The sequence below is a fragment of the Zosterops lateralis genome, assembly GCF_965231275.1.
Source record: "Zosterops lateralis genome assembly, chromosome: 2".
In the NCBI taxonomy this organism is placed as follows: domain Eukaryota; kingdom Metazoa; phylum Chordata; class Aves; order Passeriformes; family Zosteropidae; genus Zosterops; species Zosterops lateralis.
Window position 1 is genome coordinate 27,473,234 of NC_139763.1, and position 27,987 is coordinate 27,501,220.

Below are 27,987 nucleotides of genomic sequence, written 5' to 3' on the forward strand. Positions count from 1 at the left end.
CAAGAATGGGCACTGCTGTAATGGCAGCCTGGGGTGACACTGTGCCTTGGCACCATTGAAGGTTTTTTGGCTGGCTATTGCTAACCTTCGTTTATTGGTATTAAAAATTACCTAGTAAGAAATGTATGCAGAGTGTCCTAGATTGTGAAGGACACTTTTGGATGTCAGAGGAATTCTTGATATGGCATGGCTTGGCTTGGCTCCAAGCCTTTTAGGCAGCAACAGTTGGGTTAGAGTTTGTGAGTTCATGATGTATGTCTCAGACAGGACTTTCAGGGAAAGTTTTTCTCTACACATTTATCTTCTGTTCAAATCCCTGCCTTTGTACTGGCAGCACCTGCTTGCCCTGGTCTCCTGCATCTCCCATTACCTGTCGTGGTACAGTCCTGCTCTTCCTAGATAGTGCTTGCTGCCTTTCTGGGTTACTATGACATTCACCCTGGCTCTAGTTAAATTGTGTATTGTCCTTGTTCTCATGAGGACTTTGGTTATTAGTTTTGGCCTGACTTGTCCCTGCCACGTTACTTAAGGCCCTGTCCAACCCGGCTTTGACCACTGCCAGGGATAGGCATCCACAATCATCCACAATCTCTCCACTCTTCCAGTGTCTCACCATCCTCACAGTAAGTTGCTTGCTAACATTTAGCCTAAATTTCCCCTCTCAGTTTGTACCCGCTCTCCCTTGTGCCGTTCCTGCCGCAGCCCGGCAGAAGGGCCCGGAGGCGCCGTTTGGAAAAGCTCTCGCCTGTGGCCCTGGGGGCTGGGGCTGGCGGGCATTGCCCGAGTGCAGGCACTGCTTCATTTTCACAGGACCTCCCTGCAGGCTGTCCTGGCCTCACACAAGTGACGATTAATGGCCTTTTTTCCTTTTCCCCACTGCTTTCTCCCCAGAATGTGGCTACCCCTCACCCTGCATCCCAAACTGAATAACACACCCCCACGGTGTCTGTGCCCTTCCCGCCCTACGAGTCGCTCTGAGGCCGGGGTGACACGGCACCCGTGAGCTTAGGGCGAGGCCGTGAGAGGAGAGAAAGGGGCACGTTTCTGTGTCTTCTCCTCGCACGGGCACAGTGGGAGCCCCGCGGAGCTCCAGAACGGAGGACGCGACCGGAGGCACCGCTTCCCGCCGGGGCTCCGCGCGATCCCGCCCCCCGCGGCCGTTCTCGCGAGGTTTCCGCGCGCTGCGGGCGCGGCGCTCCATGCGCTCGGGGCGGGGGCGGGAGGCAGGGCCGGGGCCGGGCCGAGGCGGCCGCCACCCGCGGCCCATGGACGCCCCGCTGCCGCAGGAGTCGCCGCGCCGCGACACGGACGCTCTGCCGAACCCGGCGCCGCCGCCTTCCCCGCCGTCCCCGCTGCCGCCGCCGCTTAACCCGGCGCCGGGGAAGCAGCGGGAGGAGAAGAAAACGGCGCTGAGCAAAGTGAGGGGGCGCGGCGCGGGGGTGGGAGAGGAGGGGAGGGAGGCTGCGGTGAGGAGACTGACCGAGCCTGGTCTCAGCAGGTTCGGGTGTTTATAACCTCTTCTTCATCTGCAGAATGAGGGTGTTCATTCCCTGGAGTACTGGGGGACCCCCAGCGTCAGCGCTGGAAATCGTTTCACCTTTAATTGTGAAGTCAAGGCTGGCTATTGCTGTGCAGATCAGCTTTTGTCAAGGGCAGGAGCACATCTCTCTCTTCCCTCTTTATTCGAGCGCTTTTCAGATAATGCTTGCAGGCTGTAACAGGTTGTCCAGGGATGTCGGAGTCTCCCTGTCTGGAGACATTCAGAACGCCCCTGGACGTGTTCCTGTGGCACCTCCTGTCACCGTGCCTTGGCAAGGGGTTCCAGCCCTGACAGTTCTGTCAGTCTTTGAGTACTGTGAGATTTGATTTATTCCTGGGGTTCTTTAATTGGAAACCTGAAGCACTGAAAATGCCTTTAACTCCGAGCTCAGTAAAGTTAAATTCAGATATCTAAGTACTCAGAAATTAAAACAGATTGCCTGAAGCTTGATGGCCATTTTACTGCTTTGTGTGCTAGTATCATTCAGCCAGAGGTTTCTACACCGTTTCCCAGCCTTTATTATTGGGCAGTTTAGTATTTGGGTGTGGTGGGTTGACTCTGGGGGGCTGACCTCCAGCCAGGTGCTTTCGCACTCCTCTCTCAGCAAGACCCAAGAATAAGGTATGATGGAAAAAACGAAGTGTCATCACAGGAAAAACAGGCACAGCCGAGGTAGTACCTCATAGCAGCTTCTTACAGCTTCCTCACAAAGGAAAACGGAGGGGCAGGCACTGATACTTCCTCTGTGGTGGCCAGTGGCAGGATGCAAAGGAATGGCAGGAAGCTGTGTCTGGGGAGGTTTAGGATGCCTTGAGGAAAGGGTTCTTCACCCAGAGGGTGGTTGGGCACTGGGACAGGCTCCCGGGGAAAATGGTCAGCGCTAAGCCTGACAGAGTTCAAGGAGCATTTGGCCCATGCTCTCTGGCACGTGCTGTGAGTCTTGGGGCAGGGCCAGGAGTGGGAATTCAGTGATCCTTGTGGGTCCCTTCTAACCAGGATACAGTATGGTTCTAACGTGGAGAGAATTAATTTACTTAAATGGCTAATTAAAAATTAGAGAAAGCTGTTGACAAAAAAAGATTGCAACTAAAACACCATCCCACCTCCCCTCTTCCTTCCCAAGCTCAACCTCCTCTGCTTGGAAGCACTGCAGAAGGATGAGGAATGGGGGTTGCAGACAGGACATAACCAATCCTCTCTGCTGCTCCTTCTCCCTCACACTCCTTCTCTCCTCTGGCATGGGGGACGTGATGTGGGACACAACAGAATACAGTCCTTCATGAAGTGCTGCAGGAGTGTCCTTCCCACATGCTGCAGTTGTTCATGACCTGCTGCAGCATCAGTCTCCTTCATGGGCTGCAGGCCTTCAGGATAAACCTGATTTAGTGTGGGCTTCTCTGCACAGGCTGCAGAACCCTTCAGGGCATCTCCAGTTTTGGTGGCATGGGGTCCCTCATGGGCTGCAGGTGGAAGTCTGCTCCACTGTGCTCCTTCATGGCATGTGGGGGAACAGTGTGTCTCACCGTGATCTCCTTCAAGGAACTCTAATTTGGCACTTGGAGCACCTCTTTCCCTCCTCTCCTTTTTGTCTGCAGGGCTGTGTCTTACAGTTTGTTGCCCCACCTTTACTCCTCTGTCTCACCACTGCTGTGCTACCTTTCCTATCTATTCTGAAATACCTTTCCCACAGTCACCTCCGTCTTGGCTTAAGGGGCTCAGCTGTGTCCTGGGGTGGATCCATTGGAGCTGGATGCACTCAGCACTGGCAGCCCCCAGCATCCTCTCAGAGACTGCCCTGAAAAACCCCTGCCAGGAGCAATTGAACACAGCCACCTATTACACTAAAATACTGCTGTAACAAGACTTAAAAGCTAGTTTAAATCATTTTTTAGATATACTTTATTTTTTAATGTAATCAATATCTATTAGGTTGTTGATGATTAAGTTGCAATGGTTCTCAGGCTGTTCATCAGAATATGTCACTTATCCTACAGTTTTAAAACAATTGCAGAAACTGAGTCAGGGAATTTGTGCCTTCTGTTTCTACAGTATTTAGATCAAATATAAATCTCCATTTCTTTTTTATATATGCAGGTGGTTATTCGAAGGCTTCCTCCTTGTCTCACCAAAGAGCAACTGGAGGAACAGCTGCATCCTCTACCTGCCCATGATTATTTTGAGTTTTGCACTGCTGATCCAAGGTGAGGATGAGCTGTTTCTGTAGGTTTTCAGGTGCTGAAAACCTAATCAAGGTATTTGGGACATTCCAAATCACATGGTTTTCCTCTTTTTCTTATTTTTGTTTAGTTACTGTTATGGCCCACATCAGAAGGTAGGGATAACCCAGGTTTGTGTTACTAGATCTCTCGGGGCACATTGGTGTGAAATGACACTGAATGATCAGTATTTGTAAATAAACAGTGTAGGGTTTATTACAGAACAAGTTGGTTGCCAAGGAAAACAGTTATGGAGCTGTTTTGGTGGCTATTATCTATATTAATAAAACATGAAAGCATTGCAGTATGATAGTCCAACAACATTATACAAGGACACACAAGGAGAAAGAAAGAAGGAGAAAGAAAGAAAGAAAGAAAGAGCAAGAGTGTGAAGCACAAAAGAAAGAAAACAAAGTACAAGAGTGTGAGGATCTCAGCACCCGTAGGTCCTGCAGTAAGACTTGGTTGCTGTGCAATCTTGGATGCAGATTTGGTAGGAGGAGTGGAGTGGGAAGTCCTGAATAAATGGTGGGGAGAAGATGGTGGAACATGCCATCTCTTGGGTCTATATGCACTCAGGTTGAGGTGAATATAAATCCCACCCCACTGCAGTGAGGAGCTTGATGTAAAATGTGGATCAGGGGACACCTTCTAAGACTACCCAGCTGCCCAGCACAGTTGAGTCAATTGTGCCCTGTTATGTCCCATCAGCATAGATAAATACTCTCAGATCATACAAGAACTGCCAGGCATTTCCCCGGGGGAGGGATGGGGAGCCCCACAGCCAAGTGGTTTGTGCAAGGAGGCCCAACTTAGCATGACAAGGGGCACAATCCTCTGCACAGGATCCAGCTCCTGTCTCACTCACAGCCCATCATTCACCCTGTGCCTTATCAGATCAGCGGTTTAGCCATTACACAGCTAAAGGTTCACCTACTGCATCTCAACCAAGCACCGGGGCATCTTCACAAATGAGGAATGTTTTGAGTCATTGTCTCTTAACAGTTCAGTCTACTATTTAAAATATTTCTGAAAGCTGTCTACATATGCAGAGGCAATGGCATTCCTGCCCTTTTCTTTTACACTGGAAATTTTAAAATGGAATGTTTTAAAATATGAATAGGGCATAATGTAGTTTGAAACCCTGATGTTTCTTTTAATCTTCATTGTAACAGCCTGCTTAATTGGCTGTAAGATTCAGTCTGGGGCAAACAATCACAGAATGTTTTCATGAGTTCCATTTGAGTTTACTTTCTTCTGCATATAATTTTTAAAATCATCTGGTTTTATTCGGTTTTTTCTCATGCAAAATTACAAAAGAAGAAATACTGGTTGATTTAAATTAAATCAGAATTCCTGGTATAGTTACGTAATTTACTCAGTATCACAGTGGTAAAATGCAATTCCCTTTTGAATAAATTAGTTTCCTGAAGAGAAACAAAACACAACGTATGCTCAATCTTCACGTGTTCTGAAAAAGTAAAGTATATGATCCACCTTGTCATATCTTACTGTGTGGTGAATCACTGGCTCGAGATTCTTTCCACTGCCTACAGAGGGATCCCAGCTATATATTGCTGACCATATTTCAAAGTTAAGGGTTCTCTCAGAGTCAGTTTCACAATCAAGAAGAAATAAATGTTTATTTAGAGAAATTATGACAGTTTCTGACCTAGGTAGTTGCACATAACTGTAGCAACAAAATAGTCGGTGCTTCAGCTTTTCTGTTAAGAGCACAAAGGATGTGAAGTGAGGAAAGAAGAGAATTTATTGTGATTGTCAGTCTTGGTAGTACCTTACATTGCTCTTCTGAACTTTGTCATCTCTGTTTCCAAATGGGCTTCTTTAAGGCTTCTGTCCCAGCTATTCATTTGGTAAGGGGAAAATGCCAAAGGCAAACTCTGAAGAAAAGTCAGTTCTCTCTATGTTTAGATGCACAAATACCAATTAACAATTTTAAAAATTCCAATTTTAATTTTCAAAAAAAGTTTGCATAAGAATTTTGGGAGTCTGCCTGTTAGAAAAGAGAAGGCACTGACAGCAGTTGCCTATATAAAGTTTCATTTTCTCTCCTGTGTGATGAAATTTGGATTACCCAAAAATCTTGTTGTTCACTCATTTAATTGCATCTGTGGCAGGTTACCAATGAAGGATACTGTTTTTTCTCTCACGCTGGTATTTGTCATGTTATTCTCTTGTGCCTTCACAAATCTAAACTCACCAAAAAATCATTTGAGTTTGAATTTTTCAGAATGAAATGTTTTGCACTTGCTCCTTTTTTTCTTCATCCTGCTTTTCAAAAAATGTGTTTTCAGACAAAAGATAGATTTTTTCAGAATGAGTTTATCTTGACCAGGTTTGTATGACTATAGCTTCTTTCAGCAAACTACACAACTTACACTGGCATTTTGCTGCTGTTCTGCAGTGTTGGCTTGGCTGATTATTTGTCTTTTGACTGACTCGAGATCACCTTGCCTATTTTGTCTCCTTTGTTCAAATGCTGGCACATACCCATGTATATATTTTTATGAGTCTCTTTACATTACCCACTCAGGAATGAACAATAAACTTTCAGAAAGTAAAATTTTAATCAAAGGTAATATCAGTCTTCTCTTACCCAGCAGAGAACACTTTTTGAGTATAAAGCATTGTATTGCCATAGTCTGTCATGTTATGGACAGTTCACAAGATTTCAGCAAACTCTGTGCATGTGTCTTCATGTCATCCCAGCCAGCAGGAAAAGCTACAGGACAAGGTGGGCATGTTTTCTCTGTCTTCACTGACTAGCTTTATTCTAGATCCTGTACCAGGTGCATAGTGGCAATCAATCCAGAGAATTCAGTGATAACAAAAACATGTGAAGATGAAAAGAAATACCATGTCACCCAATGAGAAGGATTTGAAGAAGCTGCTCAGTGAAAAGGATCTGTTTGTTGGAAAGGGAAAGGGGCACAGAGATGCTTTGATACAGAAGCAGACAAGTTTCCTTAAGAGCTGTAACATCTCAATTTAATCACGTCCTGTGTACCTACATCACAGAAGTTTCTATAAGCTCGTTCAGATTTTAGAACTTGTCAGAAATTCATGCCACAAATGATGGATGTTGGAAATGATTCAGGAGCAGTTAGACAGATACTTATTTAGACAAGTATTTAATCTATGAAAACCTATTAAACACAAGGTACAGGTTTGGTATTACAAAGTCCCTAGACTGCAGATATTGCAGTTATGAACTGGGTGAATTATTTGTACATTTTCCCCTTTTTAATAAACTTTCTCTTGGCATTCTCTGTTAGTTGCTGTTGGTAAGGGCATTTTTGGTCTAGACCACTAGAGAGGTCTAACTGTAGCTGTTTCTACATTTTATTTCCAAGATAATTCATCCTAGAGGACAAAACAAACAACAATATGCATATCAAATCCAGTTTCTCTTTTTTTGTAATATTTGTAATATCCTTAAATGTTACATTTAAATTTACAATATACTATTATAGGCAAGCTATAAAACCTGTACAAATTTCGTGTGATTAATGTAATTTTCACTTTTTCAGTTACATCCATTTCAGTAAAGTCATTTCAGAAAGTGATTTGTGTTTCGTTCATTTTTCAAAATCATCTGATTCACTGCATTACATTTATTTTCTCTTGCATATTGACAACAAAATGCAAACAAAACACTGTTTATGGGTAATAAAGACTCTACCTTCTTGACTGACTGTTGTATACTCAGACTTCAAATATTAACTATTTTCTCCAGATTTTTTTTTTCTTTTTTTTCTGTTTGTAAAGGTTCCTGAGCCTGTTCCAAAGATTTGACGAACCAAGTCAAGTAATTGATCTCTGGCCCTTCACGGTTTGGTTAATCTCTCTGGACCGGCACTGAGTGCTGGGAATTGTTGATAGTGTTGTGGGGTTATGAAAGGAGAGAAATCTGAACACAGGCTTTGCCTGGCATGAAAGCAGTTCAAATAGTCAGTGCCATGCCATGGGTCACAGAGAATGATGAAGCTCTTCCAAAGAGCACTCTTCCTTTTCCCTCCATTACTTCTTCCCAATTTTGTGTCCGGGATTATTGTAGGTAAATAGCATTAACACTGTAGGATGTTAGTTTGCACCCAGGACCTGCAGCACTGAAGGGGCAGTGCCTTTAGTGTTTCAAGGGAACCACCACTACTGTGTTCTGGGTGAAATAATTGACAGCCTTTGATTGACACAACTCTAGTGTTTCTGCTTTTTCTCACAGGCAAATTGCTCATTTGTAGCTATTAAAGGAAAGACTAAAATTATTTGAAATAGTGACGGTTCCACCCATTATGTGAATGACCACAGAAGATGACAAGGATCAAGGCCAGGGGATTTTAGCTTGACATGACAATGTTGATGATGAGTTATCAATTACTTTATGAATGGGTGGAGGAGTTTTTTGACTCCAAAATTTAGTTGTAGAGCTCTATATACATATAAGTATATATTTTATAAATTCCCACCATGATTCATAAGTTGATAAGTACTTTACCAAGATGAGATTGCTGGTTTTATTATAGTTTATATGTTGCTGTGTAGACTGTAAATAGCTATTTGAAATTGCATTCCTGTAAATCAGTCTTTTTACACAATTGTGTTAAAAGATACTTTGTAGAAGAAGTAAACATTTAGAATGTGTTTGTTATTAAAGTTGCTAGAAAAATAGGGACTTAAAGAGATGATAGACTAAGTGTTACAGAAATAAATGTACCCTGAAAGATTGAATACCTTTGAATGCAGAGCAGAAAAAAGAAGAAACTGTTGGAATGAATAAATATGTACACTCAGACTCATCTGGGTTATTTCCATAGAGATTGCTTCAAGTGCCGACATGTGCAGTGCATCTGTCCAAGACATTATACGTATGGAAAGCAGCATTATAGACAGGAAACATATGGCAAAATGGAACCAGCTCTCTGATGATAAAATTGAATTTCAGATCCTGAATTAAATCTGTGGTGGTGGTAGATACTTAAAAAAAGGAGACATACAGAGTTCACTGGTCCTTCCATAGGACTCAGCTGGAAGACAAAATCAGAAACAATAAAGAGTATTTTAGCCAGTAACTGCTAAATACTAAGTACAAAAATCAAGCAAGACTTTCTTCCTAGTAGGGTTGTTAGCCTCAGAGTGCCTGTAGCCCTGTGCATTCTTTGCTGCATGACCATGCTGCCGAGTTCTGAATGGATAGGTAAAGACATAATCCAGGGTGAGGAGTAGCTGCTGGAAGTCAGGTGTCTGAAACCTAGAGTAGAAGTGATATATATGCAAGCCAGTGCTAAGTATTTTGAATTTGCTAGGTTTAGTTAGCTTCCCACCTAGAGTGTTGGTTTTGCTCACTCTTAGGCACACTGCACACTTTGCTGGGTAAGAAACCTAAGACAAGGGTTTGAAACACTCAGGTGGGTTTTGTGCACTAGGCATTCTGATAGCTAACACACATGTATATGAGAACCAACTCTTGTAGAAGTGGCTCCATGAGAGAAGGAACTTAAAACAGCTAAGCATTGTCAGAGCTCTGTTGCTGCAACCTTCTACCCTGATACATAGCAACAGTAATGGACAGACAGTGCTGTGTAATTGTGCTGCACATCAATATCTTGCTGTGCTCAACCATGCTTTTATATGGTATGTTTCTGCTGTTGTATGTGAAGTTCTTGAAGATGTTAGTAATGTATAGCAACAGCCTTAGATCCCTTACTTGCAATGTAAATTCTAAATCTCTATTTTCCAGACTCCTGTTTATGCAGACTCAGTTCTTTCTTACTAAAAAGTGCATAATAACCATATTAAATGTTCCTCAGCTTTGAAAGATACTCATTCTGTTAAAGCTGAAAAAGCTAGAAAAATATTATGTACCAGGAAAAGATTATGCTGCCAAAGCAGGTGAAAGAGATGGCATTGATATACCAGCAAAAGGAAACAAGGAACGAGCAAGCCTTTGTATTTTCAGTTCTGTTTCACAGTGTGTCCAACTGTACGGTTCTAAGTTCCTACAGGAAAAAAAATCCAACTGTATGATGAAGCTGCTTGCTGTGCACTGAGGCAGAGAAGTGCCACAAAAATGTAGGAGTGGACCCTTGTCCAAGTAACAGTCCTTAATCCACAGAAAGTTTTAGTATTTTACAGAAGCTGAAGATGGAAAGAACAGTGAAGTAGTTATTTAGACTGGGAACTAAAACTCAGTTCCTCAATCTCAGATAATAATAACTGGAATGAAAAATAATGTTTCCTCAAGATTCCTGGTTTTGTCTGATGAATATTTAGCACTTCAAGTATACAATCATATCAGTCTAATGTCAGGCCTCATTTAATTTAAAAGCACATGAAACATAAGAATAGTGCTGTTGATATGACAGAGAAGGAAGTTTCCTTCTTCATGGGAGTACCCATTATCTGAGACTTTTTTACTGTTGTAGCCATTAGGCAGCGCAGAGACATTGCTTCCAGTACAGCTATAGATTGCCACAATAAAATTCCCTCCTTTACTTACACATTTTAAAATACATCTTTTAACGCTGTGTAATTATGAAAAGTGTTAAGCTTTGTCTTCTTTGAAATTGATGAGAAGAAATCTTTTTAGATCTGCTTTGCATCTTGGTGGTAATTCTACAGCCATGCTATAGCATCTTTCAGCCCTGGCCATGCCCTAGCAGGCATTTTTACAGTTACCCACTTAGCGTTCATGCAATGATGTTCCTGTCCTAGAATGTCAAAATGTACTGGGTATGTATGGATAAAATAGCTCTTCCCCTCTTCCTTGGAAGTAGTTTATCCTCTTCAAGCTGTAGAAACACTTAAGAGCTGGTATTTGCAGAGCATCTAAATGAAAAAAACCCTCTAGGTTGTTTTGGTTTTTTAACATTTCTTCTGGCTACAGGATCAAACATGAAATTGATGGGTATACAAAACCATTGGTTATTGACAGCACTGCTCTTTATGGTCTCCTCCTAACACTGTAAGTGGAATCCATATGGAGACATATTTTTAAAAGAAAAAAATTACTGGGGAGCAGTGTTAGTTTGAGCTGCCACATGCATGGATCATGTGATCCAATCCATATTTTTGCTCTTTCTCACTCATTGTGAAATCTGATTTTGAAAGATTTATGGGATTGAAATACAGTTGCAGCTGTGTGTGTTTCTTGTCTCCTGGTGCCAGCAGTGAGTTGGTCTGAAGACAGGCCACAATTGACAATGGAATTATGAACATAGATATTTTAAAGATACGGGCTTGTGTTAAGATTTGTTCAAAAACCTGATGTAGTATGTAGTGATCATTAAGTCGGTTTAAGACAAACAGCTACAGGAATTTAAAGCATGTACATGCCATGACTCACAATAACTTAGCTGATGGGTTCTAATTCATTAAATTACCTCAGTTTCATCATGGTTGTGGTGTGCCAGCCCTGATGTTTTTATCAGGCACACTAAACATTTACCCATGGAGCCCACTCTATGCCAATAAATTCTTGAAGAATCAGAATTATTTTAAGTACCTGTTTCTTTTGCTAGAAATGCTTTGGATATTCACAACAGCTGTTGGTCATAGCTAGATATTGCATGTACATTGATAACACATGGATGTCCAATGGAGTTTATTTATTTGTGTGTAATTCAGTGGATTATATTGCCAACTATTAGATTTTTTATTCTTTCCTAAAGGTTGAAATCTATTTAAATACAGTGACAGCCTGGAAGCTGCCACTTCACTGCAGACTTTTACTTAACCTTTTCTGTTTCAGTGACAAACAATTTTTCTTAGTATGCCCAAGAAGTTCCCCAAAAGCACTGCTGTTATTCATAGCTCTTAAATTGGGAAATATTAAAGTTTTGATATTGCACAATTGGAAATATATATTCTGCAATTTAGGGGGACAAAATAAACTGGAAATATTTGTGTAAGTTCAGAATAAATTTCACATTTGCATACAGAACTCTGATGTTCTGTTAGTTTTTATCATATATATAATTAGATATGTAAATGTAAAGGCTGCTTAAGGTAGCAGTTTCTTAAAGAAGATGAGAAGTACAATGTGTTCCTTCTAGTTTTATGTTTTCCCTAGCCCTGAAAAAAATAGTAAGTAACAGAAAATAAAATTGTTTCTTGTTGCAGCCTTTATCCTCATCTCTACTCAAGAGCATACATTAACTTTAGAAATCCTGAGGACATCCTTCTTTTTAGAGATCGCTTTGATGGCTATGTCTTCATTGATAATAAAGGTTGGACTATTTGTAAGATATTAAATGTATATATATACATATACCATTTCAGAACATCAGTTTGCTTCCTTTTTGCTAGTTATGCCATTATTTCCTCACTATGCAGATAATTACATAAAAATAAGCTAACATTTATCACTTAAAGTATAATAAAGTGCAAAATATATTTGTCCATGCAGTCTTGCTTGTCTGTGTGGTGTGCGTGCTTTATGTGCATTCTTGTACTTTAGACAATGCACTAGCAAGATCATACTAAGAAAATTACCTTATGCAAACTTCACAATTCATTACAGTAGTAACTGAACACATGAATATGGTTTTTTACATCTTCAGTGTTTTTGAGATAAAGTTCTGCCACTTACTTGCTTTGGAAAAAGCAAGATGAAGCCTTCAACATTTTGGTTGCCCACTTTTGAGACATGTAAAGATTGAATTTTTAGGGCCTTTGCAGACATCTTGAGTTGAGTTCTGAGAATAAGAATGATAAAATTGATTGCCAGTTTTAAAATGTTCAGTCTGCAAATGTTTGTCCAACAAAAGAAAAAGTCTGTAATAGAGGTGTGGATAAATTCACGACTCCTGCAGAAGTATGAAACTGCCATTAATAAGAAGTGTTTTAGCAAAACTTCAGCAGTTCCTTGCTTCATTTGGGCATACCTTCTGTAAAAAATAGCATAGGTTATGTAAAATAGACATAGATTTGTGGCTTTCTTGTACAGACATTTTCTGTTCTGTACACTCAGTGTTGTAGAGGTCCTGTGAAAATCATCCTGACCACTCTTTACTAGAAATGGAACTCTAAAGAAGCTGTCGAACTCCTGAATTTCTCTTCAGCATTTCCTACCTGAGATGTTTTATTTGCTTTTAATATCCCTCAGATTTGGATGATTTTTGTAGAGATGAAGAACAACACATTCCTAGCAGTGTGCATTTCCCAGATTTAAAATTCTTGGTGTTTTAAGATTAAAACTAGAAAGAAGTTATCTTTATGATTCTGCTAAGACTTGACTTTGCCTAAATTCAGCACGTTCTTCAATATTATGCTGGGTTGAAGCCAGAATACTCTGTAAAGCTGAGCTTGGACACAGTTGGCCAGTTTGACGTGATTGCTTGTATAGTTAAAGAGCACAAGGTTTGTTCTGAATTGCTCTATGGCGAGGCTTGTGGTAGTCTGAATTATGAGTCTAAAACTGAAACAAGGATTAGCAGGTTCAGTAAGGTCAACAAATGTTCTGGCAGACTGAAGACCAGTTTTCCATGGACTTGAGCGAAGTGTAATCTTGAACCTGCTGCAGGTGGAAACGAAGTGAAATTCAAACCCCACACACAGTTCTGGCTCCAATCCAAAGAAGAAGCCATTGTTTAAGGCACAACTCAAATCAAAGAATCCCTGCCAGTAAACACAGGGGGAGTTGCACAGTCCATCGTAAATAGAGAAGTTTCACACAATTCTGTGTGCTGAGTTTTCAGTTGTAATTCTGAAAAGAGATGCCTTCTTATTTTATTACATATTACTCAACTTTTTTTTTTTTTTTTTAGACTTTTAGGCAACAAAGCCTTACAAAAGCAACTCAACAGTTAGATTGATTTCCCAATAGTGCTTATTGTCAGACTGAGATTTTGTGATAGATTTTTGTAATCAATGTCTGTGAATAATTAAAAGGGAACTATAAATAATAATGCAAGAATTTTATTTTGCAACAGTAGTCATCCTCATTTTCAGTCTTGTCAGCATACCCAAATAAAAGTTGGTGTGGTTTGTTTTTTTTTAACCTCTACATGTTTTCATTACAAGTTTAGGAGTGAATTGTAGAAACATTTACTTTTATTTTCATGTAAGACTTCCCAACACATGTTTGAGTTTTGAAAATCTTACTTGAATGTAGGGAATGTTTTTGCCCCTCAAAAAATTAAGAATTAATTTCTTTTAAGGTTTGGAATATCCTGCAGTGGTTGAGTTTGCTCCATTCCAGAAGATTTCAAAAAAGAAGCTGAAGAAGAAAGATGCCAAAGCTGGGAGCATTGAAGATGGTAAACATCTTTTCTTGACATTACAATGGAAAATTTCTGTTATGCATTGCAAAGTGTTAACATAATTCAAATTTTTTTCTTCACAGATCCAGAATATAGGAAATTTTTAGAGAATTATTGTGCTGATGAAGAGAAGATCTGTGCCAATCCTGAGATTCTTTTGGGAGAGATTGAGGCCAAAACAAGGGAACTCATTGGTCTGTTTTCTTGATTTTTCTTATTATTGAGAATATTCAATATCTTACTTTTATATCTTTATGATATTACCTGCAAGACCTGACCTGTTCAGTCTACCAGAATTATAATACCACAGTTAAATATTTGTTTTCCAGGCAAGTAGTAGCAGAAACCTTTAAGTCTCTATGCATGAAATCACTTGGCTTCACTTGAACTTTTGCATGCACACACACTGGCTTCAGAAATAGACCCTTAGAAATTCTGATTACTTCCAGACGTACTAGTAGATGGAAGATTTATTTTTAAAATACAAAATAGCCGAATATTTAACCACTGATCCCTCATATTAGCTGCTTTTATTAAGAAACATGAAATGATCTCTCTCTGTTCTCACGGTCAAGATTCTGGAAAAACTCTGAAAGTGAGGCAACAACTTGTTTTCTGTATGCATGCAGCATGACTTCACAATCCTGGGGGGAATTTAAATAAGGTGAGCACTGAAATCTTCAGTGCTAGTATGCAGTTTTTAGGATGACATGGAATCTTGATGTATCTTCAAGTGATAACATGTAGAACACTTAGTGTTTCCTTAGGTGTGACAATTGAGTAGGAAATAAAATTGACCTTTGCTGTTATTTCTTTACAGTGAAAAAGTGGCCACCTCCTTTGATTAGAATCATAGAATCATTTAGGTTGGAAACTTGCTGTTCAAGAACATCAAGTACAACCATTAACTCAACAGTGCCAAGTCCACCACTAACCATGCCCTCAAATGCCACAACTGCATGTCTTTTAAATACCTCTGGGGACAGCAACTCCACCATTTCCTTGGGCAGCCTGTTTCAGTGCTTGATAATCTTTTGTGAAGAAATTTTTCTTAGTATCCAATATAAACCTGCTCAGTTGCATCTTGAGGCCATTTCCCTTTTCCTGTCACTTGTTAAGTGCTGTTTGAGAGGTGACTGGAGAGGTTTGGAACTCTGATAGTTTAGAGGAAATGGAAATAGACATTTAGATAACTGTTATCAATAAAACTTGTTTGTTGCTGTTTTAAATGGGGAAGTCACCCAGTAATTTTTATTTACCTCAAATCTTCCATGGTATTTGACAGTAGAGTAAAGGCAGTAAAAAAATTTTAGTAAGTTTGCAATTTACAAAAGGTTTACAGTTTCAAGAAGATTTATTAACTTAAAAATATTCTATAAGTGAAGATGATTAATCTTGAGAGTTGCAGATTTCTGAGTAGCAATATTAACTGAACGGAGCTTTACATTAAGATCTTTAGTGTTTCATTTCTGTTAAATCAGAGTAAATCAAACTAGTTGCTTTATTTTGCCTGCCATTCAAAGCTGTGGCCATTGCTATCAATACACAACCAAAGATTTCTTCAGCAGGTAGCATGTTTATAGCAAAATTATGTAAGGGTTTAGCTGTGTGTCCAGTCTCAAAAGTGTTACCCCTCCTGATGTCAGTGAAGGTTGTGCCCAAGACTTTGCTGGCAGAATCAAGGCTCACATGTTCAGCATTTCTCCATGTGAAGTTACTGCAAACCAACATTTTATGCATCATGCCAGATGCATTGACTGTTCAGTTTCTGTGTGACAGAGAGATGTAAAAGAGATTTTCTCTGTAGCAAGATGAAGATAAGATCTTTTTCTGGTTGGTTTGTAGACAGCAAGATGAAATGTAAAGTTTTGCTGACATGGCTCTTCCAAAAAATTTGGTAATTTATTTTCTTTTAATGATTCTTATACATTTTAAGAAAATGCTTTTTGGTTTGTATTTGCAGGAAGGCCCATAAATAAGATGGGTAAGATTCAAATTTGATAAACATTGTTTTTTTCCATTCCTCTTTTGGTAGTGTTCATCACACTGCCTCTCCCTTGAACTTCAAGTTATAATTTCTCATTAAATCTCTTGCACTACAGTCTTAGTCATGACTAGGGTCAAGTTCTGAACTCTCAATGCAGCTTATCCTTTCCCCAGACCTTCCAGTTACAATTTGTGATCTCTTTCAGCACATAAAGGTGCCCAGAGGCAGCCACTGCTCAGGTAGGGGAACTTAGGGAATAGGGGAGAGAAGCAAAACTCAGATCTGAGGGACTGGAAGGGGGCTCTGGGGATCTAAAAACTTGTCAAAAATTATGGACAGGTGGGGAGGATGGGGAGGCATGGAAAATCTAGGGATAGAGGGAGGAAAATATCGAATCGACAGTCTTCATTAGTTGTTGATTCCTACCATTGATACTTGCTAAAAAGAAACAGTGACTCCTATCAGCCTTCCCATTCATAACTGTGTAACAAAGTTCTGTTATTAATGAATGGGTTGCCCCTAGCATAACCCAACTTCAGTGCAAAAAAGTTTAAATGTTTTTGGGATATGAATTGTGTTTAGATTTTGGTGTTGTCATTTCAAATTTGTTGAAAACATTTTAATTTTTTTTTTCTTTCAAATTTTATCATGCATTTCAATAGGGAATGTTTCTCTGTGGTTTGAGGGAGAATCCAATACATAACTGTAGAGCAATTTCAAGTAGTAAACATTTTCTATTTTGGGACATCTAAAACGTACAAAATCTGTTGTAACTACTCACAGCTGTAAGTACAGGCTGAATTGAAGTCTGAGTTCTTTATTCATGACTGATAGTCATGAATAAAGAATTTGATAAGAAACATGATAAAGAATTTGATTATGTTCTCCAAGTTTTTGTAGAATTTGGGAATGGTTCAGACCAAGGTGACTTGATTTCAGAGCATGGAGACAGCTGTGTAATAAAAGAATGACTGTGTGATCCAGTACACAAGACCTTTTATTAGGAATTTGGGAAGCCAGAGCTTTATTTGATCTGCTGATACTTTGCTATGTAACCTGGGACAAACTGCTTATCTCTTATTCCTCCTGTTTTCCCATGGAAAGGTGAATACTAAATGTCAGGTAAATGAAAATGTTATATGAGACTGAAAATGTTTCCTTCATGATGTACTTTGAAAACTGGGATTGAAAAGTGCTATGTGAGATTACAGTAATGTGGGCTGTATATGAACAACAATATAGCTGGGTTTTGATGTACAAAAGTAAAACGTAGGAATAGAGTCTGAACACATCTCTATTTTTTCGGTGAAACAACCATTCAATGTGCAAGAGAGAAAAGCCATTATCTTGAGCTGAAAGGATATGATCTTTAATTAAACATCAAATAATGGTGCAACATTATTTCTGTTGCTTCTAAAGCTAACAGCAAAAAAGCAGTGAAGTGTTTCTAAAGTAGAATGATGGGAATGCCTTCAAAAATACATGAAACAAATAGGTTTATCAATGATTTAGCTCCCTTTCAGATAAAGCTAGAAAAAGGGGGTTAATACTAAAGTAAAGAAATGAGTACATTTTAGAAGTTGAACACTATATCACAAATTTTTTGTGTTTTAGCTAGAAGAACAACACCCCTTTTGGAATATATTAAAAATAGAAAATTAGAAAAGCAGGTACGTTCAGACTTTTGCCTGAAGTTCCACATTTACATTTCATATGGTTTTCTGTTGGACAATTTGCAATTAATCATTATTGAACTCTTCAGAGAATACGAGAAGAGAAAAGAGAAGAACGAAGGCGGAGAGAATTGGAGAAGAAACGTTTGCGGGAGGAAGAGAAAAGGAAGCGCAGAGAAGAAGAAAGACGTAAAAGAAAAGAAGTGGAAAAACAAAAGAAGATTTCTGAAAAAGAAATAAGGATCAAGGTAACTGAGATCAATGAACAAGGATTATTCTTCTTTTGAAGTTATCCAGAAGTTCTTTGGTATCTCAATGTTTATTTAGTGTAAAACAGCACAGTGTGGAGACACCAAACCAGTTTTGACTGGAAGGGACAGTAATGTAGGGCTTTGACTGTGCTGTTTGAAAGTGTGACTGATGGCCTTACCATGATGTGCTGGTGCAATTACAGCAGGTAAATCAAATATCTTCACAGAACTCTGCTGCATTCTATGTCAGCATTACCTGACAGAACCAAATTGTTCTGTGCCAGCCTGTTGGAAAATTATTGTGGGTTTGATCCCCATGTGGGTCATTCACTTAAGACTTGGATTTGATCATCCTTGCGGGTCTCTTCTAACTTAGAATATTCTGTGATTCTGTGTTTCTGTGAAACATAGCTGTAACACTTTTTGTCATGCAAATCTTCATTTGGCCATATGTGCAGAGACACATTTATGTTTATGCTCAGAACTGATCTATTTTAATTGTATGCTTAGCCAAGTTATAGCAAAGTCTTGCTAATTTCAGGTTGCCCTGCCTTTCAACAATCTGAAGGGATTTTAATGACATCACTTAGGAGGGTGTATCTTGTGCTATGAAGTCAGACCATATAAAACCATCTTATTTGTATAAAATTACATAGATAAAACTACTCATCTAGTTATTCATCAACCAAATTTTGTGTTATTGGAAAGGCTTTATAGGCTGTTTAGAAGAGGAGATTTGGTATAAGAATCTGTAGCATAAAGCAAGCATACACAGACTTGACTCAGATTTAGTGGTGGGGAGAAGCCACAGAACTGTGGATATCTTTCCTCATTTCTTCTTGGAAAACAGTTTTCTTCACCTAAAAGTATAAAAATAGTAAATTCTGAGGCTGAATTATGTGTTTTTCATATCTTGGCATAAAAAATAGAAGTTAATAAGAGAAGGGACTTGATCCTTAAAATATATTATCTAAAATTGCTTGTCCAAAAAGCTCCAGTATTTATGGCATATCTGTGGTGATATGACCCTGAAAGATATTTCTGTCTCTGAAAGAAAAGGAAAATATTGCCTGAGAGAAACATTATAGAAGTTTTAAATATTGGAGAAGAATAACCTGTGCTCATTTCAGAAATGAAATGGTAGAATGGAAAGACAGATGTTCTGGCTAGAATTGATATATTAGGGTAATAATTTGAGACAGTTGGTCCTTTTATAAAGGTTATGCCTGTAATACTATACACTGCTGAAACCCTGTGTGGATTGCTGTGAAAGGAACAGACTTCTTGAAAATCCTAATCTTCAAGGAGAAAATCACAAGTTTTTCCTCATCTGCAGCTGTGTCAGGAGGTACTAAGCACCTACTTCTACATGCCTGTCTATTCCAAGTAATCCATGTGACACACATATATAATAATTCAAGGAGTGAAGTATTAATCCTACACTCTTCATAGTATTGTAGAGGTTCTGCTTCTTATTTTATGGGCAATCACATTGAGTTCTGTTACACGATTTCTAAGAAACCATAGACCATAATAATGTCTTTATATTTATAACCCAGGAGAGAAGAGTAGGTAAGTGCTCTGAGAAGAATAGGTAAGTGCTTTCTCCAGTATTTTCAGCATACTTGAAAATGTGCAGTTGAATGCCTGTTAATGACTGTCACTCCTTAGTAAATGTAAGCCACTCATTTAAAATAGCTTTAAATTTCATACTTTGTAAAATACATTCCTAGCATGTAAATAAGGTATCTCCAATCTTAGCAGGTTACCAATATATTTAGCACCTGTTAAAATGTCTGTAAAATAGAGGAGAATAATTTTGCATCATAATATAAACAAATATCTCTTAGCTTCTCAAGAAGCCTGAAAAAGGAGATGAACTGGCCAGTGAAAAGCACAAAGAAAAAGGTGAAGAAGCTGACATTGAGGAAAGCAAATGGGATAAATCACCTGGATCTGGAAGTATAAAATCCAAACCTATGGAGAGCTCACTGAAAGAATTTAAGGAAAAGTAAGTAATATTTATCTTTTAGTCTATAATTTAGATCTTAAATGCTTTCATTGCAAGGCTTAAATATAAGTGGTGCATTGACAAGATGTTCTGTCACCGAAGTACCAATTTCATTCTGTGTGTGAACAAATCTCTTCCTGTTGTTTTGGTAAAAGGCATTCCATAGCAATTTACTGATCTGGTGGCAGTATTAGTGGATACAATTTGTTATTGGTGAAATGTTATGAAATCCCAGACTGGAAGGATTTCTGCATGAAAATTCAGGTCATTCAAGTCATTTAGTTGTTATTTTACCTGTTCCCCATCAAGAACTCAGGTAAGGCTCCCCTTCCATTACTCATGTCAAAGACTAAATTGGCCACAATGCCATACTTTTCCTTCACATATGGGTTGGCTGTAATAAACATATAAATATATTAGGTTAGTGGGACAATGCCAAAATAGTGAAGATGTGAATGAAAGCCTTATGATAGATACATACATGTAGTAGGCTGTCTCCCACTGCCTTTTGTGTTACATTTGCAATGGTAGGAACAAGAGGCATAGCTCAGTTCTATTACTACTGTAGCCTGAAAATTACTTATCTTACAAGTGTTTTCAGCTATTAGTTCTCTTTCTTGTCCTTTGACACCTGAGTCCCATCCCAAGCGGGATTTACCCATGAGATATGTAAGATAAATAATTAAGAAAAATATGTGTGTTCTGAATGTTCCTGAAAACTTCCATGTCCTGTTGAAATTGAAAATATTCAGCAACTTCTTTGTTGTTGATCATCAAGAAAGGAAACAGAACAGGCTCAACAGAAACACTTGCAGAGGCAAAATCAGTTGTTTGCTACTCACAGAATCTTTCAAGTTGGAATGGACCCTTAAGATTATTGAGTCCAATTGTTAACCCAGCACTGCCAAACTACCACTATAAACTGTGTCCTTAAGTGCCACATCTTATTTTTAAATACCTCCAGGGATGCTGACCCCACTACTTCCCTGGCTTTTTGTGGATTAAACTTTTGGTGGTGCCACGTAACATTGTTTACTATTGATCCTGTAAGTTTAATAAGGCATTAATGTAGATTTTGCTCATGTAAAATACAATCCATTTGGCTGCACAGCTACAGTAGGCATTACCTTGTGTTTCCAAGTGCTGATTTCATCTTGGTTTTGAGTGGGTAGGTAACAAGCTATGAGCAATTTCAGCTGGATTGAGATTTAAAGTTGAAACTACTTTGACTCAGAAACTGGTAATAAGCTGTAACTGCCAACTCTACCTGCAGGAGGCTGAATTGCCTGTTTGAAACCATGTCAACGGCTTGGTAGCAATAGCTTCCTACCACAAATCAAAATCTCAGTAGGTTCATAAGTCACATGGTCAAATACAGATTTGAAACTACACCAAACAAGGTATGGTTCCATTCCCTGTTCTTCCATTAATTTCTGCTTTCTCTGGCTGCGTAACTTTGTCTTCTACCTATACTCTACCTATACCCTGCCATTTCACTCTTGCCTGCCTGTTCACTGTGACTGAATTTTAGGAATCTACTTTAACCACACTTTGAACAGGAGTTTGTATCCCTGTTACCTGCCTGCCCTCAAACACAGCACTTCCTTCCCAACAGTAACAGACAAGGGAAGAGACAAGTACCAGGAAATACTACAGCAACAAATTGAGGGGATCTTTTAGGTTTTTGGAAGGTCATGCACTGAACCGTGCTAAGACTTGGAGTTAGTTCTGGAATAGCATATTAAACATGAAACAAAGCAATTTACAGCCACGTACCCCTTGGGAGCTAACATAGTATTTTATATAAATGCATCCATGCTACAGGTACAGGATCAGTGTAATTGTGGTGGTTCAGATGTCTGTGACAGCTGGGACTTTGCTTCTACTTGGTAAATGTGTTATGCTGACACAAGCTCAGTCTGGCGAAATGCTGAATAACTTACCTCTCATTCAGGTTCTGCTCTGACTTTCAGCTCTTCCTGAGATAAGGGACCTGCTTTTGGCTGCCCCACTAATGCCCAAGTTCATGGCAGATGCTAACACACTAATGCCCAAGTTCATGACAGATGCTAACAATTTTCACATTTCTGTTATATGAAAAAAAAAGTTTTATATATATAGATACACTTTTATTTGTATTAAATAATTCTTAATGAGAAGCATATCACTATTTGATCACTACACCATTAAAAAATCACCATCCTCTCTGATTCTATCCAGTTTCCCAAAATATGAGACTATCAAAAGTAACTTACTGTTTCAATTTCAAATATTTATACATCCATAATAAAAACAAACTGCCTGTATTTGTTCCTTTTGAAATTCAATCTATTTTGTAATCTTCCTTCATTATTTGCAGTTTTGCTATATGAGAGAAACACCCATTTGCTGAACTGGAACAATGAAGTGAATAAGAGTGAATATCAAACAGGCAGCAAAATGTTGCCAATAGTCTTTACAATATAAACCATTTACAGCATAGCAGAAATTAAATATCATGTTGTGGTAAGGTAATGGTCTTTTTGGAAATAAAGTATGCAAAGGCAGGCTGGATTACTTGGAGACACAATAAAGAAAAGCCTGGAACATAAGTATTTATTTTCACAAATGTCTTCTGCAAGTTAAGATGTCAGTAAATAATCTTTGTTATACAGAGACATAAAATTTAGAAATTGATACATGATACCTGCACAATTCCTTCAGATCCTGAATGTTCCTGTTCAAGGGAATGCTTACATGCATGACTCACCTTAACACCAGGCTACAAGAGCTAATAGTGCCGAATGTGTTTATGTGAAGGGTATAGGGGAACTATTGATAGGATTTCAAAGAGGGATAGAAGGTGAAGAATGGGCTTTCCACAACAGTTGCACAGAAGCTTGGTAAAGCTTTGTCTGCTGTTCTGAACTGAATGCATGGCCAAGGGCTGGACATACATGGGTGAGACATTCAGCATATAACCCCTGTGTAATGAGAAGAAAACAGCCTTGCCATATAACTTAGCTGCACACTTAGGAAGTTAAAGGAGGGCTTTGACTTGCATCTTTCTGTAGCTCCTTTTTGTTGTTAATTGCTTGGATTTTCTTCCTTTTTATACGTACTCATAGGTCACAAAATGATAGTGACAAAGAGCAAAGAGATTTGGAGAGAAGATTTCGAGAAAAAGAACCTGAAAGACAAAGGTATCGACTGGATGATGGCAGAAAGCATAGAACTCACTATGAGTTTGACAAGTTTATGAGAAGGAATGAAGAAGAGCTGAAATGGGGGAAAGGATACAATCAAGACAGAGGAAAGAAAGGGAACTACAGCTACAGCTTCACTGTGGAGGCAGTAGACAAACTGGGTAAAGAGGACAAGTGTGATGACATGGCATCCAAAAAGGAGCGCATAAGAAATAAGGTTCTTTTATTCATTTAGGATAATCTTTCATTAGTTAAATGTGGTTCAAGATCACAGGTTTTAACTTCTGCAAATTCAGCATAAAGATGCTTTTTCAAAAGAATACTTTATCTCATTTTCAGTAAAACCCAGATTTCTTTCTGGGTTGTTGTCAAAGGACAACAGCAGTTAAAATAAGTTCAGGTTCCAGGCTCATTCATATTCACAATATATAGAATACTTTCAGTCTTCATTTCAACTCTGTCATTTTTCAAATACTATTCTTGGAAGCCTTACATTTTATAAGTGTATTAAAAAGGGTTACACTTCTGATCTGTAATGAAATTAAAAACTGTGGCATGTTAATCTTTTAAAAATGTGCTTCCATTTCTCTCATAAAATAATTATATTATGGATTTGCCAGGTATTGCTCGGTAGAGCAATAAGGATTTAAATAAATAGCTAATTCAGAGAGCGTGAATGTATGGATTCTTCAGTATTACATACCTGCCGGTATGAAAAAGCTGTCATTTCATCAGGATAAATTTATCCTCATAGCTGTTGTCAGGGAAAAGCAGATGCGAGACCAGTGTGACCAGGGCCTGTATCAGGGTGTAGTAGAGGCGTCCCTTACTGTCTTCCAGAGAGAAAAGTATCATTTTCCTCAGGCTGGCTGATTTCACAGATGTGCCAGAGTCTTTTCACGATGTGGCTCTCCTTGTCAGCCCTATTCTCTCGTGATCCTACATTTTCCACAAAAGATGACCAAAACACTGTTAGCGTAGAAATTTATTCTGCATGTGAAACTCTTCTTTCAAAGCAAGTGACTGATCTGTACCGTGGGCTGAGGCTGACAAGAGTAAACTGGTCACATGCAGAGTGAGTCTGCGTGGAGCGTGTAGGGAACAAGTTCAGGTGGACTCACTGTGCGTGTCAAGGAAGTCATCTCGTGCAAACAAAGAAAGCCTGGTGTGCCCCAGGTTTGTTTTCTGCAGAGGTCAGCTGGTCAGGATGGCTAAGATTTATCTGCATTTACACATGAGCCACTTTCCTCATCAGTGGCTCTACATTTTTCTGTAGAACGGACAGAAAAATGGCTAGTTCAGAAACAGGAAGATGGGAAAAATACTTATTTCTCATTCTTGCCGTGCTCTTCTTGAAATCTGTCAAATTAATCTCCAACCTTGGAACTGGATGATAGGTCCTGGGGGCCTTTTTGGCAAGTGTTAAGAAGCTGTCTGATTATTTTTTTTTTTATACTTCTGGTAGCTTGCTGAATCCATATTTAGGACTAAAATGCTAGATTTAGTCTCTAAAAAATTAAGCATCATCAGTAAGGTATTTTTCAGTGTGGTGACTCTTTTCCTTAGAGTATTTTTCACATAGGTGAGATTAGGGGCTCAGTTTTACAACTTAGGCATAGCATTGACAATGCCAACCCAAATTTTTAGTCAGAGGTGGAACCTCTCCCTGAAGTTTGTAGGAATTAAATAGAAAATGGGAAATTTCCAGTGTAAGTAACGTGATAACTTTTATGCACACCACAGGCTACAGAGGCTGTGGTACAAAAAGTCATTTGGACCCTTTATCATAAACTTTCTAATGGTCACTGCTTGTCAGAGGATTTACTTTTATGCAGCTGTTTGGGATATAGAAAGGTGTGTTATGCATTTTATACCACACTGCAAAGCACTAACTAGAATGATCTAGTAATAAGGCTCAGTAGTGAATCTTGACATCTGGTATAAAGAGAAAAACATGAATGGGAAAAAGACAAGTGGGTCAAAAAAGATGAAGGTAAAAGAAAAGACAAGGGGAAATGCATATTGGGAATAAGAAAAAAAGAATGAAAGAACAAAAATCCAGAATTACTTCAAATTATGAAGGCAATTGAAAATTGGTATAGTTTGATGTAGGACAATTTCAGTGCTCTACCACTGTCTTTAAGTAGGCTGTGTGCTAAACTTAATACAAGAGAGATCAAAAAGCTCAGGTACTGGTGAGCTTTCAGATGCTCCATAACATTATGTGAAAGTAAAATACCCTTACCAGGAAAAGACCTCTTGAGCAGAGTTTCTAACTGGTGTGTTTTACTAATAAAATTTAAAAAAAGAATGCTCTGAAGAGCTACAGAGCATCACTGTTTGCAGGTTTGAGGTGTCTTTTCTGTGTAAACTGGCTCCTCCTTCCATTATCTCAGGATCAGAGCAGCATGTGTGTGATTGGGTCACTCACGGAGCCTGCACATGCTCAAATTGTACTTTGCTTATTATCAGTGCATGAATTCCCCTGCTCTCATACTCAGTATGGAAGGCAAGATGAAGGAGTAATAACTGTGCAATTTCATTTTGATGTGTATAATTCAAATGTGCATTGCATGTTTAAATCCTGGTAATGATTGGGTAATGATTGATGATCATTTGAGGATAATTTTCTAGCTGCTACCTGCTGAGCTGTCCTCTGGTCTGTCTTGGATTTTTATGCTTATATGTAATATTTTACATTCATCTGCAGAGTTGCAAGTGCACAGGCTATTGTTCTTCTCAGCTGATGTTGGGGAAGGTAGCAACATTTCCTTTGTTTTACTTGTAATACCATGCTTGATAATTGTCTGCAGTATTTCTCCTTGTTTATGTCAAATGTATCATAGAATCTTTAATTTTTACAGCATTTTTCATTTATTCAAAATGTTTGGCTCCCAAGAATAGTGTTATGAACAATACATATTGAATAGTAGATACTGAATACCCAGTCAATTTTCATTACACTCCATATTTCCTGGTTCTCATGAAATAATTTAACACAAAATGGACTTCCTTCATAAGATTTAAAAATTTTAAAATTCCACATATGTGTCCCACGTGGGTTTCTCAGGGTGTTAACCATTATCTCTCCTTCCTTCTAGGATCGTCCAGCCATGCAGTTGTACCAGCCAGGAGCTCGCATCCGAACACATATGGGACCTACAAGTAAAACCTATGACTGCAGTGGGAAATCCTTTGAAGATGCTCTTGATAAAAAGTATGAGGCAGATAATTCAGCTGGAGCTAGTTCTGAAAAGACTGAAGAAGCAGAATAAAACAATCTGGGGGAAAAGACTTGTGAAAAGGAATGAATTTAAGATTCAGCGTCATCACAAAAAATCCATTGGGCTGTTTCAGAACTCCACAGGCAATTGTATCAACAAAATAATAATAGATCTGCCTCTTACTTTCTGTAAAATAAAGGGAAGAGTGACTGGAGATATATAAAATATCTTACAGCAAAGGAGTATAGTTGCTTTTTTAAAAAAAGCAGTTCAAGCGCTCTTTGCCTAATTTAAAAGCAGTTCACATATTTTATTAGATTTGCCTTGAAATAGAAGACCCTCTAACAATTTTAAAGGAATATTTATATAAGACTTTACAGAAGCTATGTCATCTTTTTGAGTCTAAAGAAATGAAATGTAAATTTGCATCAGTTTGAAATCTGAGGCACTTTACACGTATTCAGTGCATGACATGAGGGTCCAAGGACCCCTCCTGCAAATGGCAGGGGCAGGGGTTGCTGCAGGGTGTTGCAGTCGGATGCGGAGGGACAAAGCTCTGGAGCCAGTGGTGTTTGTACGATGAGGCCCACAGTTTGCACAGTTGTGAGGAATGTCCAGTGGTATCTGTACCTCATGGTGTTTACATTGGTTTTCAATTAACCATAGTGTCAGATAAGTGTTAGTAAAGCTACAAGTATGTTGTTGGAGAGTTTGTCATTTTCTGAGCCACTTTTGCCTTTTATGTTTTAATAGATTCCTTGTGCTTAAAACAGAAGACAGCTAATGCAAACATCAGCACATTAACAATAAATCTGGTTTTCATTAATTAGCTGTTTTTTATTGTTCTGACACTGACTTTTGGACAAAAAAAGAAGTGGTTGTAAAGTGATGACTTTTTATATGCTAATGTTTCATATAAATTGCAGTAACAGAATTTGGAAAATGTAAGATACATGAACATTCTGCAGTTTTATTTGTTAAAAAATTTAACGTACATGAATGTCAATTGCAAACTACCATTTTGTAAGCTCTAGGCCAAATTCTGCCCTCTAAGGCAGGCACATGCGTGTGTGTTTGTGTCTTCTGTTGGCTTCAATGATTGACGTGTTTATGAAAGGGCAGGATATCTTCATTTATCTTTCATAGCTGAAAATTTCTCAGTTGTCTGAAACTGAGACCTGCTTTGTCACTGAAGTTAAATAGTAAGATATTAATTTATTTTTTACATCCTCTCTGAACATTTTATTATTAAGCATAACATCTAATTGTCCTAGACTGAAAGTTATTTATTGTATTTTTTCGAGATATTAAGCATTAAATAGAATAAAAGCAAAAAAGATTTTGACTATGATTTTGAGATGTGATGCTGTACTATTTTTTCATCTATTACTCCAGAAAAAAATAAGTAAGATACTATTATACTGCTTTGCATGCTTCAGAAGCAGATAAAAATACAGTTGAGAAGAATTTCAGTATCAGGTTATGTAAGTCAGCTGCCAACTAAAATTACTTCAAGATTAATAAAACTGCTGCTAGAGAATCATCTGGGTTTAGCTCCATTAAAGTTTATCTCATTTGCCAAGCTTATCCTGACTGCAGGAGAAAGGATTTTGTTTTGGT

General features: G+C 38.7%; 1 protein-coding gene across 5 annotated transcripts; it reads left to right on the forward strand.

The window, feature by feature from the left end:
• Nucleotides 1-1,083: 1,083 nt before the first annotated feature.
• UPF3A (UPF3A regulator of nonsense mediated mRNA decay) lies at nucleotides 1,084-27,777 on the forward strand. 5 transcript variants are annotated; one of them, XM_083854763.1, is made up of 10 exons: nucleotides 1,084-1,418; nucleotides 3,635-3,741; nucleotides 11,896-12,002; nucleotides 13,935-14,033; nucleotides 14,120-14,230; nucleotides 17,638-17,693; nucleotides 17,786-17,944; nucleotides 19,798-19,958; nucleotides 23,066-23,140; nucleotides 26,245-27,776. In XM_083854763.1, exons 1-10 carry the CDS (start codon nucleotides 1,200-1,202, stop codon nucleotides 26,588-26,590), a joined length of 1,440 nt encoding a protein of 479 aa, XP_083710889.1. In that variant the 5' UTR covers nucleotides 1,084-1,199; the 3' UTR covers nucleotides 26,591-27,776. The 5 variants fall into 5 exon arrangements, with proteins under 5 accessions (XP_083710889.1, XP_083710891.1, XP_083710890.1 ...); XM_083854765.1 differs by having other exon boundaries at nucleotides 23,066-23,304; nucleotides 26,245-26,442; XM_083854762.1 differs by having other exon boundaries at nucleotides 1,126-1,418; nucleotides 23,066-23,360; nucleotides 26,245-26,538.
• The last annotated feature ends 210 nt before the right edge of the window (nucleotides 27,778-27,987 follow it).